We start from the raw sequence: 17,587 nt of genomic DNA, 5'->3' as shown, positions 1-17,587 counted from the left end.
CTTCATATTAGAACTTTAGAGAAAGGACTCAGAACCCTCCTCGTGACGACTTCATATTAGAACTTTAGAGAGAGGACTCAGAACCCTCCTCGTGACGACTTCATATTAGAACTCTAGAGAGAGGACTCAGAACCCTCCTCGTGACGACTTCATATTAGAACTCTAGAGAGAGGACTCAGAACCCTCCTCGTGACGACTTCATGTTAGAACTCTAAAGAGAGGACTCAGAACCCTCCTCGTGATGACTTCATATTAGAACTCTAGAGAGAGAGAGGACTCAGAACCCTCCTCATGATGACTTCATGTTAGAACTCTAGAGAGAGAGGACTCAGAACCCTCCTCGTGATGACTTCATGTTAGAACTCTAGAGAGAGAGAGAGGACTCAGAACCCTCCTCATGATGACTTCATGTTAGAACTCTAGAGAGAGAGGACTCAGAACCTTCCTCATGATGACTTCATATTAGAACTCTAGAGAGAGGACTCAGAACCCTCCTCATGATGACTTCATATTATAACTCTAGAGAGAGAGGACTCAGAACCCTCCTTGTGACGACTTCATGTTAGAACTCTAGAGAGAGGACTCAGAACCCTCCTCGTGATGACTTCATATTAGAACTCTAGAGAGAGGACTCAGAACCCTCCTCGTGATGACTTCATACTAGAACTCTAGAGAGAGAGGACTCAGAACCCTCCTCGTGATGACTTCATATTAGAACTCTAGAGAGAGGACTCAGAACCCTCCTCGTGATGACTTCATATTAGAACTCTAGAGAGAGGACTCAGAACCCTCCTCGTGATGACTTCATACTAGAACTCTAGAGAGAGAGGACTCAGAACCCTCCTCGTGATGACTTCATATTAGAACTCTAGAGAGAGGACTCAGAACCCTCCTCGTGATGACTTCATATTAGAACTCTAGAGAGAGGACTCAGAACCCTCCTCGTGATGACTTCATACTAGAACTCTAGAGAGAGAGGACTCAGAACCCTCCTCGTGTTGACTTCATACTAGAACTCTAGAGAGAGAGGACTCAGAACCCTCCTCGAGATGACTTCATATTAGAACTCTAGAGAGAGGACTCAGAACCCTCCTCGTGACGACTTCATATTAGAACTCTAGAGAGATAGGACTCAGAACCCTCCTCGTGATGACTTCATGTTAGAACTCTAGAGAGAGAGGGCTCAGAACCCTCCTCGTGACGACTTCATATTAGAACTCTAGAGAGAGGACTCAGAACCCTCCTCATGATGACTTCATATTAGAACTCTAGAGAGATAGGACTCAGAACCCTCCTCGTGATGACTTCATATTAGAACTCTAGAGAGAGGACTCAGAACCCTCCTCGTGACGACTTCATGTTAGAACTCTAGAGAGAGAGGGCTCAGAACCCTCCTCATGATGACTTCATATTAGAACTCTAGAGAGAGGACTCAGAACCCTCCTCGTGATGACTTCATATTAGAACTCTAGAGAGAGAGGACTCAGAACCCTCCTCGTGACGACTTCATATTAGAACTCTAGAGAGAGAGGACTCAGAACCCTCCTCGTGATGACTTCATATTAGAACTCTAGAGAGAGGACTCAGAACCCCCCTCGTGATGACTTCATATTAGAACTCTAGAGAGAGGACTCAGAACCCTCCTCGTGATGACTTCATATTAGAACTCTAGAGAGAGGACTCAGAACCCTCCTCGTGATGACTTCATGTTAGAAGAAGGAAGGGATATAGGACATATTGATTGATCGATGGACTGACTGATCGATTGTGTGATATTGAAAATAGCTTAAAACTGCATCTCAACTTCTCTCCAAGGGGTCAGAGCTGGCAGGTTGGGCTCTGGGGCGCTACAGCTACGAGTGGGTCGATATGAACCACAACTTCCCCGACCTAAACAATATCATGTGGGACGCCAAGGAGAATGACACCGAGACGGTTAAAACAGCCAACCACTACATCCCCATACCAGAGTACTACACTAAAGAGGATGCCTTCGTAAGTACTGTACACTACACATCAACTACACCACAGAGTATGACTCAACAATGTGTTTTCAGTTTTATTTTTCCTGGTTTGTACATTTGTTTTGTTTTTCACTCTCAAAATCCCAATTGTTCATAGAGAAACAATGAAATTGGACGTGCTGAGTCAATGATTAAATCACACCTGAAAGGGGAAAAAAATAGTTCTGGAAGAAAAATGTGTAATTCCCCTCTTAAGGATATTGTGTTTGTGATAAGAACACACCTCCTTCACACCTTCATTAATACAGTGTATCTGTAGACACACCTCCATTAATACAGTGTATCTGTAGACACGCCTCCATTAATACAGTGTATCTGTAGACACGCCTCCATTAATACAGTGTATCTGTAGACACGCCTCCATTAATACAGTGTATCTGTAGACACGCCTCCATTAATACAGTGTATCTGTAGACACGCCTCCATTAATACAGTGTATCTGTAGACACGCCTCCATTAATACAGTGTATCTGTAGACACGCCTCCATTAATACAGTGTATCTGTAGACACGCCTCCATTAATACAGTGTATCTGTAGACACGCCTCCATTAATACAGTGTATCTGTAGACACGCCTCCATTAATACAGTGCATCTATAGACACACCTCCTCCACACCTTCATTAACACAGTGTATCTGTAGACACACCTCCTCCACACCTTCATTAATACAGTGTATCTGTAGACACGCCTCCATTAATACAGTGTATCTGTAGACACGCCTCCATTAATACAGTGTATCTGTAGACACGCCTCCATTAATACAGTGTATCTGTAGACACACCTCCATTAATACAGTGTATCTGTAGACACGCCTCCATTAATACAGTGTATCTGTAGACACGCCTCCATTAATACAGTGTATCTGTAGACACGCCTCCATTAATACAGTGTATCTGTAGACACGCCTCCATTAATACAGTGTATCTGTAGACACACCTCCTCCACACCTCCATTAATACAGTGTATCTGTAGACACCACTCCACCACGCCTCCATTAATACAGTGTATCTGTAGACACGCCTCCATTAATACAGTGTATCTGTAGACAAGCCTCCATTAATACAGTGTATCTGTAGACACACCTCCTCCACACCTTCATTAATACAGTGTATCTGTAGACACGCCTCCATTAATACAGTGTATCTGTAGACACGCCTCCATTAATACAGTGTATCTGTAGACACGCCTCCATTAATACAGTGTATCTGTAGACACGCCTCCATTAATACAGTGTATCTGTAGACATGCCTCCATTAATACAGTGTATCTGTAGACACACCTCCACCACACCTCCATTAATACAGTGTATCTGTAGACACACCTCCATTAATACAGTGTGTCTGTAGACACGCCCCCATTAATATACTGTATCTGTAGACACACCACCACACCTCCATTAATATAGTGTATCTGTAGACACACCTCCATTAATACAGTGTATCTGTAGACACACCTCCACACCTCCATTAATACTGTGTATATGTAGACACACCCCCATTAATACAGTGTATCTGTAGACACACCTCCACCACACCTCCATTAATACAGTGTATCTGTAGACACACCTCCACCACACCTCCATTAATACAGTGTATCTGTAGACACACCTCCACCACACCTCCATTAATACAATGTATCTGTAGACACACCTCCACCACACCTCCATTAATACAGTGTATCTGTAGACACACCGCCATTAATACAGTGTATCTGTAGACACACCTCCACCACACCTCCATTAATACAGTGTATCTGTAGACACACCTCCACCACACCTCCATTAATACAGTGTATCTGTAGACACACCTCCACCACACCTCCATTAATACAGTGTATCTGTAGACACACCGCCATTAATACAGTGTATCTGTAGACACGCCTCCATTAATACAGTGTATCTGTAGACACACCTCCATTAATACAGTGTATCTGTAGACACACCTCCATTAACACAGTGTATCTGTAGACACACCTCCATTAACACAGTGTATCTGTAGACACACCTCCTCCACACCTCCATTAATACAGTGTAACTGTAGACACCACTCCACCACGCCTCCATTAATACAGTGTATCTGTAGACACGCCTCCATTAATACAGTGTATCTGTAGACATGCCTCCATTAATACAGTGTATCTGTAGACACACCTCCTCCACACCTTCATTAATACAGTGTATCTGTAGACACGCCTCCATTAATACAGTGTATCTGTAGACACACCTCCATTAATACAGTGTGTCTGTAGACACGCCCCCATTAATATACTGTATCTGTAGACACACCACCACACCTCCATTAATATAGTGTATCTGTAGACACACCTCCATTAATACAGTGTATCTGTAGAGACACCTCCACACCTCCATTAATACAGTGTATATGTAGACACACCCCCATTAATACAGTGTATCTGTAGACACACCTCCACCACACCTCCATTAATACAGTGTATCTGTAGACACACCTCCACCACACCTCCATTAATACAGTGTATCTGTAGACACACCTCCACCACACCTCCATTAATACAATGTATCTGTAGACACACCTCCACCACACCTCCATTAATGCAGTGTATCTGTAGACACACCGCCGTTAATACAGTGTATCTGTAGACACGCCTCCATTAATACAGTGTATCTGTAGACACACCTCCATTAATACAGTGTATCTGTAGACACACCTCCATTAATACAGTGTATCTGTAGACACACCTCCATTAACACAGTGTATCTGTAGACACACCTCCACACCTCCATTAATACAGTGTATATGTAGACACACCCCCATTAATACAGTGTATCTGTAGACACACCTCCACCACACCTCCATTAATACAGTGTATCTGTAGACACACCTCCACCACACCTCCATTAATACAGTGTATCTGTAGACACACCTCCACCACACCTCCATTAATACAATGTATCTGTAGACACACCTCCACCACACCTCCATTAATACAGTGTATCTGTAGACACACCGCCATTAATACAGTGTATCTGTAGACACGCCTCCATTAATACAGTGTATCTGTAGACACACCTCCATTATTACAGTGTATCTGTAGACACACCTCCATTAACACAGTGTATCTGTAGACACACCTCCTCCACACCTCCATTAATACAGTGTAACTGTAGACACCACTCCACCACGCCTCCATTGATACAGTGTATCTGTAGACACGCCTCCATTAATACAGTGTATCTGTAGACACACCTCCATTAATACAGTGTATCTGTAGACACACCTCCATTAATACAATGTATCTGTAGACACACCTCCACCACACCTCCATTAATACAGTGTATCTGTAGACACACCGCCATTAATACAGTGTATCTGTAGACACGCCTCCATTAATACAGTGTATCTGTAGACACACCTCCATTAATACAGTGTATCTGTAGACACACCTCCATTAACACAGTGTATCTGTAGACACACCTCCTCCACACCTCCATTAATACAGTGTAACTGTAGACACCACTCCACCACGCCTCCATTGATACAGTGTATCTGTAGACACGCCTCCATTAATACAGTGTATCTGTAGACATGCCTCCATTAATACAGTGTATCTGTAGACACACCTCCTCCACACCTTCATTAATACAGTGTATCTGTAGACACACCTCCACCACACCTCCATTAATACAGTGTATCTGTAGACACACCTCCACCACACCTCCATTAATACAATGTATCTGTAGACACACCTCCACCACACCTCCATTAATACAGTGTATCTGTAGACACACCGCCGTTAATACAGTGTATCTGTAGACACGCCTCCATTAATACAGTGTATCTGTAGACACACCTCCATTAATACAGTGTATCTGTAGACACACCTCCATTAATACAGTGTATCTGTAGACACACCTCCATTAACACAGTGTATCTGTAGACACACCTCCACACCTCCATTAATACAGTGTATATGTAGACACACCCCCATTAATACAGTGTATCTGTAGACACACCTCCACCACACCTCCATTAATACAGTGTATCTGTAGACACACCTCCACCACACCTCCATTAATACAGTGTATCTGTAGACACACCTCCACCACACCTCCATTAATACAATGTATCTGTAGACACACCTCCACCACACCTCCATTAATACAGTGTATCTGTAGACACACCGCCATTAATACAGTGTATCTGTAGACACGCCTCCATTAATACAGTGTATCTGTAGACACACCTCCATTATTACAGTGTATCTGTAGACACACCTCCATTAACACAGTGTATCTGTAGACACACCTCCTCCACACCTCCATTAATACAGTGTAACTGTAGACACCACTCCACCACGCCTCCATTGATACAGTGTATCTGTAGACACGCCTCCATTAATACAGTGTATCTGTAGACACACCTCCATTAATACAGTGTATCTGTAGACACACCTCCATTAATACAATGTATCTGTAGACACACCTCCACACCTCCATTAATACAGTGTATCTGTAGACACACCACCATTAATACAGTGTATCTGTAGACACGCCTCCATTAATACAGTGTATCTGTAGACACACCTCCATTAATACAGTGTATCTGTAGACACACCTCCATTAACACAGTGTATCTGTAGACACACCTCCTCCACACCTCCATTAATACAGTGTAACTGTAGACACCACTCCACCACGCCTCCATTGATACAGTGTATCTGTAGACACGCCTCCATTAATACAGTGTATCTGTAGACATGCCTCCATTAATACAGTGTATCTGTAGACACACCTCCTCCACACCTTCATTAATACAGTGTATCTGTAGACACGCCTCCATTAATACAGTGTATCTGTAGACACACCTCCATTAATACAGTGTATCTGTAGACACGCCCCCATTAATATACTGTATCTGTAGACACACCACCACACCTCCATTAATATAGTGTATCTGTAGACACACCTCCATTAATACAGTGTATCTGTAGACACACCTCCACACCTCCATTAATACAGTGTATATGTAGACACACCTCCACCACACCTCCATTAATACAGTGTATCTGTAGACACACCTCCACCACACCTCCATTAATACAATGTATCTGTAGACACACCTCCACCACACCTCCATTAATACAGTGTATCTGTAGACACACCGCCATTAATACAGTGTATCTGTAGACACGCCTCCATTAATACAGTGTATCTGTAGACACACCTCCATTAATACAGTGTATCTGTAGACACACCTCCATTAACACAGTGTATCTGTAGACACACCTCCTCCACACCTCCATTAATACAGTGTAACTGTAGACACCACTCCACCACGCCTCCATTAATACAGTGTATCTGTAGACACGCCTCCATTAATACAGTGTATCTGTAGACATGCCTCCATTAATACAGTGTATCTGTAGACACACCTCCTCCACACCTTCATTAATACAGTGTATCTGTAGACACGCCTCCATTAATACAGTGTATCTGTAGACACACCTCCATTAATACAGTGTGTCTGTAGACACGCCCCCATTAATATACTGTATCTGTAGACACACCACCACACCTCCATTAATATAGTGTATCTGTAGACACACCTCCATTAATACAGTGTATCTGTAGACACACCTCCACACCTCCATTAATACAGTGTATATGTAGACACACCCCCATTAATACAGTGTATCTGTAGACACACCTCCACCACACCTCCATTAATACAGTGTATCTGTAGACACACCTCCACCACACCTCCATTAATACAGTGTATCTGTAGACACATCTCCACCACACCTCCATTAATACAATGTATCTGTAGACACACCTCCACCACACCTCCATTAATACAGTGTATCTGTAGACACACCGCCGTTAATACAGTGTATCTGTAGACACGCCTCCATTAATACAGTGTATCTGTAGACACGCCTCCATTAATACAGTGTATCTGTAGACACACCTCCATTAATACAGTGTATCTGTAGACACACCTCCATTAACACAGTGTATCTGTAGACACACCTCCTCCACACCTCCATTAATACAGTGTATCTGTAGACACGCCTCCATTAATACAGTGTACCTGTAGACACGCCTCCATTAATACAGTGTACCTGCAGACACGCCTCCATTAATACAGTGTATCTGTAGACACGCCTCCATTAATACAGTGTATCTGTAGACACACCTCCATTAATACAGTGTGTCTGTAGACACGCCCCCATTAATATACTGTATCTGTAGACACACCACCACACCTCCATTAATATAGTGTATCTGTAGACACACCTCCATTAATACAGTGTATCTGTAGACACACCTCCACACCTCCATTAATACAGTGTATATGTAGACACACCCCCATTAATACAGTGTATCTGTAGACACACCTCCACCACACCTCCATTAATACAGTGTATCTGTAGACACACCTCCACCACACCTCCATTAATACAGTGTATCTGTAGACACATCTCCACCACACCTCCATTAATACAATGTATCTGTAGACACACCTCCACCACACCTCCATTAATACAGTGTATCTGTAGACACACCGCCGTTAATACAGTGTATCTGTAGACACGCCTCCATTAATACAGTGTATCTGTAGACACGCCTCCATTAATACAGTGTATCTGTAGACACACCTCCATTAACACAGTGTATCTGTAGACACACCTCCATTAACACAGTGTATCTGTAGACACACCTCCTCCACACCTCCATTAATACAGTGTATCTGTAGACACGCCTCCATTAATACAGTGTACCTGTAGACACGCCTCCATTAATACAGTGTACCTGCAGACACGCCTCCATTAATACAGTGTATCTGTAGACACGCCTCCATTAATACAGTGTATCTGTAGACACGCCTCCATTAATACAGTGTATCTGTAGACACACCTCCACCACACCTCCATTAATACAGTGTATCTGTAGACACACCTTTTGATCTCCACCCCAAACAAATAGCAGGTGAATAGCAGCTGTTTACCAGGTGTATAACAGGTGGACAACAGGTGAACAACAGGTGAACAACAGGTGAACAACAGGTGAATACCAGGGTGTATAACAGGTGGACAACAGGTGAATACCAGGTGTATAACAGGTGAACACCAGGTGTATAACAGGTGAATACCAGGTGTATAACAGGTGAATACCAGGTGTATAACAGGTGAATACCAGGTGTATAACAGGTGAATACCAGGTGAATACCAGGTGAATAGCAGATGTATAACAGGTGAATACCAGGTGTATAACAGGTGAATACCAGGTGTATAACAGGTGAATACCAGGTGTATAACAGTTCAAAACCAGGTGTTTAACAAGTGTATAACAGGTGAATACCAGCTGTATACCAGGTGAGCAACAGGTGAACAACAGGTGAATAGCAGGTGAATAACAGGTGAATACCAGGTGTATAACAGGTGAATACCAGGCGTATAACAGGTGAATACCAGGTGTATAACAGGTCAATACCAGGTGTTTAACAAGTGTATAACAGGTGAATACCAGCTGTATACCAGGTGAGCAACAGGTGAACAACAGGTGAACAACAGGTGAATACCAGGTGTATAACAGGTGAATAGCAGGTGAATAGCAGGTGTATACCAGGTGAATAACAGGTGAATACCTAGTGGGCTGTGGGCCTCCGTCTCTCTACAGCCTAGTGGGCCTCCGTCTCTCTACAGCCTAGTGGGCCTCCGTCTCTCTACAGCCTAGTGGGCTGCGGGCCTCCGTCTCTCTACAGCCTAGTGGGCTGCGGGCCTCCGTCTCTCTACAGCCTAGTGGGCTGCGGGCCTCCGTCTCTCTACAGCCTAGTGGGCTGCGGGCCTCCGTCTCTCTACAGCCTGGTGGGCTGCGGGCCTCCGTCTCTCTACAGCCTCTCTACAGCCTGGTGGGCTGCGGGCCTCCGTCTCTCTACAGCCTGGTGGGCTGCGGGCCTCCGTCTCTCTACAGCCTGGTGGGCTGCGGGCCTCCGTCTCTCTACAGCCTGGTGGGCTGCGGGCCTCCGTCTCTCTACAGCCTGGTGGGCTGCGGGCCTCCGTCTCTCTACAGCCTGGTGGGCTGCGGGCCTCCGTCTCTCTACAGCCTGGTGGGCTGCGGGCCTCCGTCTCTCTACAGCCTGGTGGGCTGCGGGCCTCCGTCTCTCTACAGCCTGGTGGGCTGCGGGCCTCCGTCTCTCTACAGCCTAGTGGGCTGCGGGCCTCCGTCTCTCTACAGCCTAGTGGGCTGTGGGCCTCCGTCTCTCTACAGCCTAGTGGGCCTCCGTCTCTCTACAGCCTAGTGGGCCTCCGTCTCTCTACAGCCTAGTGGGCTGCGGGCCTCTGTAGTACACAACGTAGGTAATAGTTGTGCCATTTGAGACAACCTGATAGAGCTGAGGAAATTGACTCAACAACAGTGGTTTAACTGAGACTGTTCCTTCTGTTATGCCATTGTCGGTTCATATGTAATACTGTCGGGGCGGCAGGGTAGCCTAGCGATTAGAGCGTTGTGTCACTAACCGAAAGGTTGCTAGATCGAATCCCTGAGTTGACAAGGTAAAAATCTGTCGTTCTTTCCCTGAACAAGGCAGTTAACACACTGTTCCTAGGATGTCATTGTAAATAAGAATTTGTTCTTGACTGACTTGCCTAGTTAAATAAAGGTTTATATATATATATAAATGTATATAAAATATGTTATTAAACAATAATGTAGGTGTTGTAGATGTTCGAGGTGATGAGGTTTGATAATGCTAGGAGATTTTTAGTATCAGGAAATACAATTTAAAAAACTAGTTAGATCGTAAAAAGAAAATGCTTCTTCTGTCCCAGGTGACTCCAGAGACACCTGTTAGTGACATGTTCTTCTGTCCCAGGTGACCCCAGAGACACCTGTTAGTGACATGTTCTTCTGTCCCAGGTGACCCCAGAGGCACCTGTTAGTGACATGTTCTTCTGTCCCAGGTGACCCCAGAGACACCTGTTAGTGACATGTTCTTCTGTCCCAGGTGACCCCAGAGGCACCTGTTAGTGACATGTTCTTCTGTCCCAGGTGACCCCAGAGACACCTGTTAATGACATGTTCTTCTGTCCCAGGTGACCCCAGAGACACGTGTTTGTAACATGTTCTTCTGTCCCAGGTGACCCCAGAGACACGTGCGGTCATCAGCTGGATGCAGGACATCCCCTTCGTCCTGAGTGCCAACCTCCACGGGGGAGAACTGGTGGTTACCTACCCCTTCGACTGCACCCGGGACTGGGCCCCTCAGGAAAACACCCCTACAGCTGACGATAGTTTCTTCCGCTGGCTGGCCATGGTCTACGCCTCCACCAATCTGGTCATGGCCAACCCTGATAGGAGGATCTGCCACTCTGAAGACTTCCAACAGCACAACAACATCATTAACGGAGGAGCCTGGCACACCGTCCCTGGGAGTCAGTATTTCTCCTATATATATATATATATTAGAATCAGGCCCTTATCAAAGACTATTTGTTTTTCCATGTGTTTTATTACCATATTTCTGTCCCTCAGGTATGAATGACTTCAGCTACATGCACACTAACTGCTTCGAGGTGACGGTGGAGCTGTCGTGCGATAAGTTTCCTCACGCCAGCGAGCTTCCTACAGAGTGGGAGAACAACAAGGAGTCTCTGCTGGTCTACATGGAGCAGGTCTACTGTTCTTGTCATGGATTATTTACCAAAGTTATACTGTATTAGAGTTATTCAAACTAATGAAAATGGCCCCAATTGGAAAGACTTCACTTGTAGAATACTGTCCTACTGCATATCTCAGCTCTCTCTTACCAGCTCTCCAATTTGTAGACATTTCCCTGATTATCTCTGTTTCTGATGTTCCCTGATTATCTCTGTTTCTGATGTTCCCTGATTATCTCTGTTTCTGATGTCCCCTGATCATCTCTGTTTCTGATGTCCCCTGATCATCTCTGTTTCTGATGTCCCCTGATCATCTCTGTTTCTGATGTCCCCTGATCATCTCTGTTTCTGATGTCCCCTGATCATCTCTGTTTCTGATGTTCCCTGATCATCTCTGTTTCTGATGTCCCCTGATTATCTCTGTTTCTGATGTCCCCTGATCATCTCTGTTTCTGATGTTCCCTGATTATCTCTGTTTCTGATGTCCCCTGATCATCTCTGTTTCTGATGTTCCCTGATCATCTCTGTTTCTGATGTTCCCTGATCATCTACTGTTTCTGATGTTCCCTGATCATCTACTGTTTCTGATGTTCCCTGATTATCTACTGTTTCTTATATTTCCCTGATCATCTCTGTTTCTGATGTTCTGTCCTTCCCTCTACCAGGTTCACAGAGGCATCAAGGGAGTGGTGAGAGACAAGATGACAAAGAAAGGCATTGCAGACGCCATTGTGAAAGTGGAAGACCTGGACCATGACATACGATCAGGTAGACACAGGATTCTACAATGATTTACATGATGCACTACACTACATAGAAAAAGAAAAGAAATCAGCAATTTTTTCAGTTTACCTCGCACTGCTTGTATGTCAAATTCCTACCAGTGACAATTTCTAACTGCTTGTAGTAGCAGACACAATTCTCCATGCTAGGGATTTACGGTGTTACCGGTGTAGCACACAACGGGGCGCTAGAAAACGCAAGAAAAATCCCATTTGGCCTCTATTACCAGAATGCTAACAAAATTTGCACAATCTATAGCGAAATCTCAGACGCTGTTAGCTAAATGCTAACAAGCGAAAACGAACATAAACAAATTGCAAAGACAAGCAAATCCTGCTCATAAAGTTATACAAGCATAGTTAGTAGCTACCGAATGTCATTTTTGGTGAGTGTGGACATTTACAAGGGAAAGTAAATGAGAGAAATTGTGCAAATTAAGAAAGTTGTGATGCTTTTCTGATGGAAGAGCAGCATGTGTACACGGAGCAGAGGGGAAAAGAACGGAGGAGAAAAAAAACGCTAACAGGAAGCACAAGGAAAAAATGACAACTGTACAGAACTCATCCAGAGCTCTCTGACGACTGGCAGAAAGCCATTATAAGATATCTGATAACTTCATGTAAAATAATTAGACTGGCTCAACAGTTCTGGGGAACTACGGTAAACTTCATGTTAAATAATGTGTCTGGCTCAACTGTTCTGGGGAACTACGGTAAACTTCATGTTAAATAATGTGTCTGGCTCAACTGTTCTGGGGAACTACGGTAAACTTCATGTTAAATAATGTGTCTGGCTCAACTGTTCTGGGGAACTACGGTAAACTTCATGTTAAATAATTAGACTGGCTCAACTGTTCTGGGGAACTATGGTAAACTTCATGTTAAATAATGAGTCTGGCTCAACTGTTCTGGAGAACTACGGTAAACTTCATGTTAAATAATTAGACTGGCTCAACTGTTCTGGGGAACTACGGTAAACATATTGCAGAAGTTGACTGCAGGTACTTAAAAAGTAGCTACAAATATTCAAAAATGTATTGGAAAAATATCAAAGAAATAGTTGACAGTATTGAAAAACCATCCTGTGGCCTTTTCCAAATCAAATGAAATCAAATTTTATTTGTCACATGTGCCGAATACAACAGTGAAATGCTTACTTACAAGCCCTTATTAATTAACCAACAATGCAATTTTAAGAAAAAAATAAGTGTTAAGAAAGTATTTACTAAATAAACTAAATGTTAAGGGCTTGTAAGTAAGCGTTTCACTGTAAGGTCTACACTTGGTGAATTTGTACGTACAGTCACTGTAGAGATGACATCCTCGATGCACTTATTGATGAAGCCAGTGACTGATGTGGTGTACTCCTCGATGCTATCGGAGGAATCCCGGAACATATTCCAGTCTGTGCAGCAAAACAGTCCTGTAGCTTAGCATCTGTGTCATCTGACCACTTCCGTATTGAGCGAGTCATTGGTACTTCCTGCTTTAGTTTTTGCTTGTAAGCAGGAATCATGAGGATAGAATTATGGTCAGATTTGCCAAATGGAGGGTGAGGGAGAGCTTTGTATGCATCTCTGTGTGTGGAGTAAAGGTGGTCTAGAGTTTTTTTTCTTCCTTTGGTTGCACATGTGACATGCTGGTAGAAATGAGGTAAAAAGGGATTTAAGTTTCCCTGCATTAAAGTCCCCGGCCACTAGGAGCGCCACCTCTGGATGAGCATTTTCTTGTTTGCCTATGGCCGTATACAGCTCATTGTGTGTGGTCTTAGTACCAGCATCAGTTTATGATGGGAAATAGACGGCTACGAATAATATAGATGAGAACTCTCTTGGTGAATAATGTGGTCTACAGCTTATCATGAGATACTCTACCTCAGGTGAGGAAAACCTTGACACTTCAATAATATTAGATTTCGTGCACCAGCTGTTATTGACAAATAGACACAGACCTCCACCCCTTGTCTTACCGGAGGCAGCTGTTCTATCTTGACGATGGAACTAAAACCCAGCCAGCTGTACGTTATCCACGTCGTCGTTCAGCCACGACTCGAACTCGACTGGAACATAAGATATTACAGTTTTTAATATCCCGTTGGTAGGATAGTCTTGATCGGCGCTCATCCATGTTGTTATCCAATGATTGCACGTTGGCTAATAGGACTAATGGTAGAGGAGGGTTATCCACTCGCCGTCGGATTCTTACAAGGCACCCCGACCTACAACCCCTATATATCCGTCTCTTCTTCATGCGAATGAAGAAGAGATGGGCCTTGTCTGGTGTCTGAAGTAAATCCTTTGCGTCCGACTCGTAAAAGAAAAAAATCTTCTTCCAGTACGAGGTGATTAATCGCTGTCCTGATATCCAAAAGCTCTTTTCGGGTCATAAGAGACTGTGACAGAAACATTATGTACAAAATAAGTCACAAACAATGCGAAAAAAAACCCACACGCGATAACACAATTAGTTAGGAGCCCGTAAAACGGCAGCCATCATCTCCAGAGCCGTTATTACATCAAATACCCCGGTATAAGGTGTATATACACGATATACCACCCAAACCCAATCCGTGCTCTCTCTTGTAACTTCATTTAATTTTTCACCTGGCTTCCATTTATTTTATTCTACTCCCAAGATGCAACAGTATCTTTAAAACTGACACTCTACTGTCTTTGTTACACCATTACATTACATCTCTTCAGTTTCAAGCTTGCATCATTTATTGTATTCTACTGTAAACATTAGTGTCTTTGTCATTGCATCAAACTAGGTCCCATTCCCTTAATTGTAGTATTATTGATAAAATACTTTTCTGATTTTTTTTTAATGAATGATCATGAGACTCTCCTGTGTATCTCCTTAGCGGCTGATGGAGACTACTGGCGTCTGTTGAACCCCGGGGAATACAAAGTGACGGTGTGGGCGGAGGGATACTTTCCCTCCATGAGGCGGTGCAGCGTCGGGACCGAAGCGCGACCCACCATCTGTGACTTCATCTTGATCAAGACGCCACGACAGAGGATGAACGAGATCCTAGCTAAAGGGGGGAGGTTACCCCAGGATCTGCAACTGAAGCTGAGAGCAATGAGGCTCCGGAAACTAAGAGTCTCCACCAAGGCCATCAACCAGCGGAGGGAACGCAGCCGAAAGGCCAGGGGAACACGGTCCGCTAGAGCACCACGCCCTCTCACACCCCTGGCCTGAGAGACAGGGGACAGACTGCGCCTCTAATGACACCCTATTCCCCAACATGGCTCTGGTTAAAAGAAAGTGCACTATAAAGGGAATAGGGTGCCATTTGGGACTCGACTTGAGGCTTTGAAACGACCGGGGTGTTTGAGATGTACTATATTGTAGTCGGCGACTACAGACAGACTGAAATACAAATGTCAATGAGAAGTAATTTTTTTTTAGGAAGGTGATTTGTAAATCCGACTGCAATGTAGTCGATTTGAAACAAGACACAGAGGCTTCAACGCAAGTCTGTATTCCCAGTGAATGTTGTAATTATCAGATTTGAATAGCAGAGAAGTAGAGGGAGATTTAATGTGCTCTAACTAGCTTGTTGGGACAGTGGTCAAACATGTCAGTTGTTTGTAGTTAAAAGGTGGAGAGATAGTGTAGTTGATACAGCCGTATCTTTACATTAGTAGGAATATTTCATACCTTCTAACTAGTTGTTTAGTTTGTTGGGAAAGTGGTCAACAGTAGCTAGGTTTCCATCCAATTGGCGACAGATTTTCATGCAAATATTTTTTTTTAAATATGCATAAAGAAAATCTGCATATTTTCCCACTAGGGGTGTTTCCACCAAACTGTATTTGTTGCGGATAAATCATCAGTCCGTGATGACGTAGTGCGCACAAATTGTAAAGTTTTCATGTTACCGATTTAAAAATCAAAAGTTCAAATGTTTTTTCCCATCGCATTTTTCAACTAGATCGATAGTTTTGTCACAAAAAAATAAACTGTTGCGTTGAATAGAAAATGTGTCCCTTTTTTTGGTCTTGGCACAACGTGCTCTCTAGCCAACAGCTCGCAGATACAGTGCGGCTAGTCTAGTCTACCTGATCAGATTATTACGGATCAGAGCGAAGATATTTTTAGTTGTCGACTCGGCAGTCAAGCATTGATCTTCATGTCACTAGAATAAGACCCTGGATATGTATTGTAAAAGGAGCGTCCAGCTCACAGTGCACTTTCACCACCCTGTGAAGTTCATCGTAACTTATTTCATCTGTAGCCTAATAAACTAAATGGTTTCCCCCGAGTCGTAGTGAGAGGACCACACGACAATATCATCTCGTGACTCCCAAGTTGACTTTGATACAGTTTGATAGCTATTAATATCAATATTTGGCGCATAAAGCCGTTTCCAACACCATTTCTCACATAATTTAATTTTCCCCCCGACACAAAAAAAAATTGTTGAACGAAACAAATTATCTGTCGACATTTATAAAATTGTACTGTTTCCATCACAGTTTTCATTAAGACGCAAGACGGCACAAATAGATTTGGGACCAATATTCAGTTCAGTTTATCGTTGCCACTGTTGCACGGGCTTTTAGTACAGCTGTTGTTACAGTAACTATCAAGAATATAGAAGAGACCTTTTAATGATGACGAGGGGAGGCCATGACAGTATCAGCTGGCCTGATACGGTTTAGTTTTATAACGTTGTATATCTGTGTGTGTTTTTCACTATTTCATTAAAGGACAATTTGTGTAGAAAGAGTTGGGTCAAGTATGTACTTGTTCAGAACCCACGAGACCTGTGATGAAAACATTTGTCGTTTCCTCTTTTTGCTGCGTAGGTCCTGCTGTCAGTCTGAGGTTAGGTTAGTATATTTGTACACACACACACACACACACACACACACACACACACACACACACACACACACACACACACACACACACACACACACACACACACACGTGAAAGACAAACATAGAGGATTAAAAAAAAACAAGGTAAAAAGGAGGGCAGGTGGACTCTGAACTCCAGAGAAGAACATTGTGTACAAAACAGATTGTTCAATTCATGTCAAGCTCCTGATACCCCTGAAGGACAAGGTATCATTCCCCTTCTGATACCCCTGAAGGAGAAGGTATCATTCCCCTTCTGATACCCCTG

At 43.6% G+C, this 17,587-nt stretch overlaps 1 protein-coding gene across 2 annotated transcripts in view; it reads left to right on the top strand.

Annotated features, from left to right (window-relative positions):
• The window catches only part of LOC106611569 (probable carboxypeptidase X1), a 34,020-nt gene extending 16,836 nt beyond the window's left edge, over positions 1 to 17,184 (top strand). For both annotated transcript variants that reach the window (XM_045723780.1, XM_045723781.1), the window contains 5 exons: positions 1,816 to 1,995; positions 11,146 to 11,440; positions 11,541 to 11,680; positions 12,331 to 12,433; positions 15,311 to 17,184. In XM_045723780.1, coding sequence (XP_045579736.1) covers positions 1,816 to 1,995; positions 11,146 to 11,440; positions 11,541 to 11,680; positions 12,331 to 12,433; positions 15,311 to 15,651 — 1,059 coding nt within the window. In that variant the 3' untranslated portion in view covers positions 15,652 to 17,184. The remainder of the gene's footprint in view (positions 1 to 1,815; positions 1,996 to 11,145; positions 11,441 to 11,540; positions 11,681 to 12,330; positions 12,434 to 15,310) is intronic.
• The last annotated feature ends 403 nt before the right edge of the window (positions 17,185 to 17,587 follow it).

This window comes from Salmo salar, chromosome ssa09, assembly GCF_905237065.1.
Source record: "Salmo salar chromosome ssa09, Ssal_v3.1, whole genome shotgun sequence".
In the NCBI taxonomy this organism is placed as follows: domain Eukaryota; kingdom Metazoa; phylum Chordata; class Actinopteri; order Salmoniformes; family Salmonidae; genus Salmo; species Salmo salar.
The sequence above is the reverse complement of the archived record's forward strand: the minus strand, read 5'-3'. Positions and strand labels throughout refer to the sequence as shown.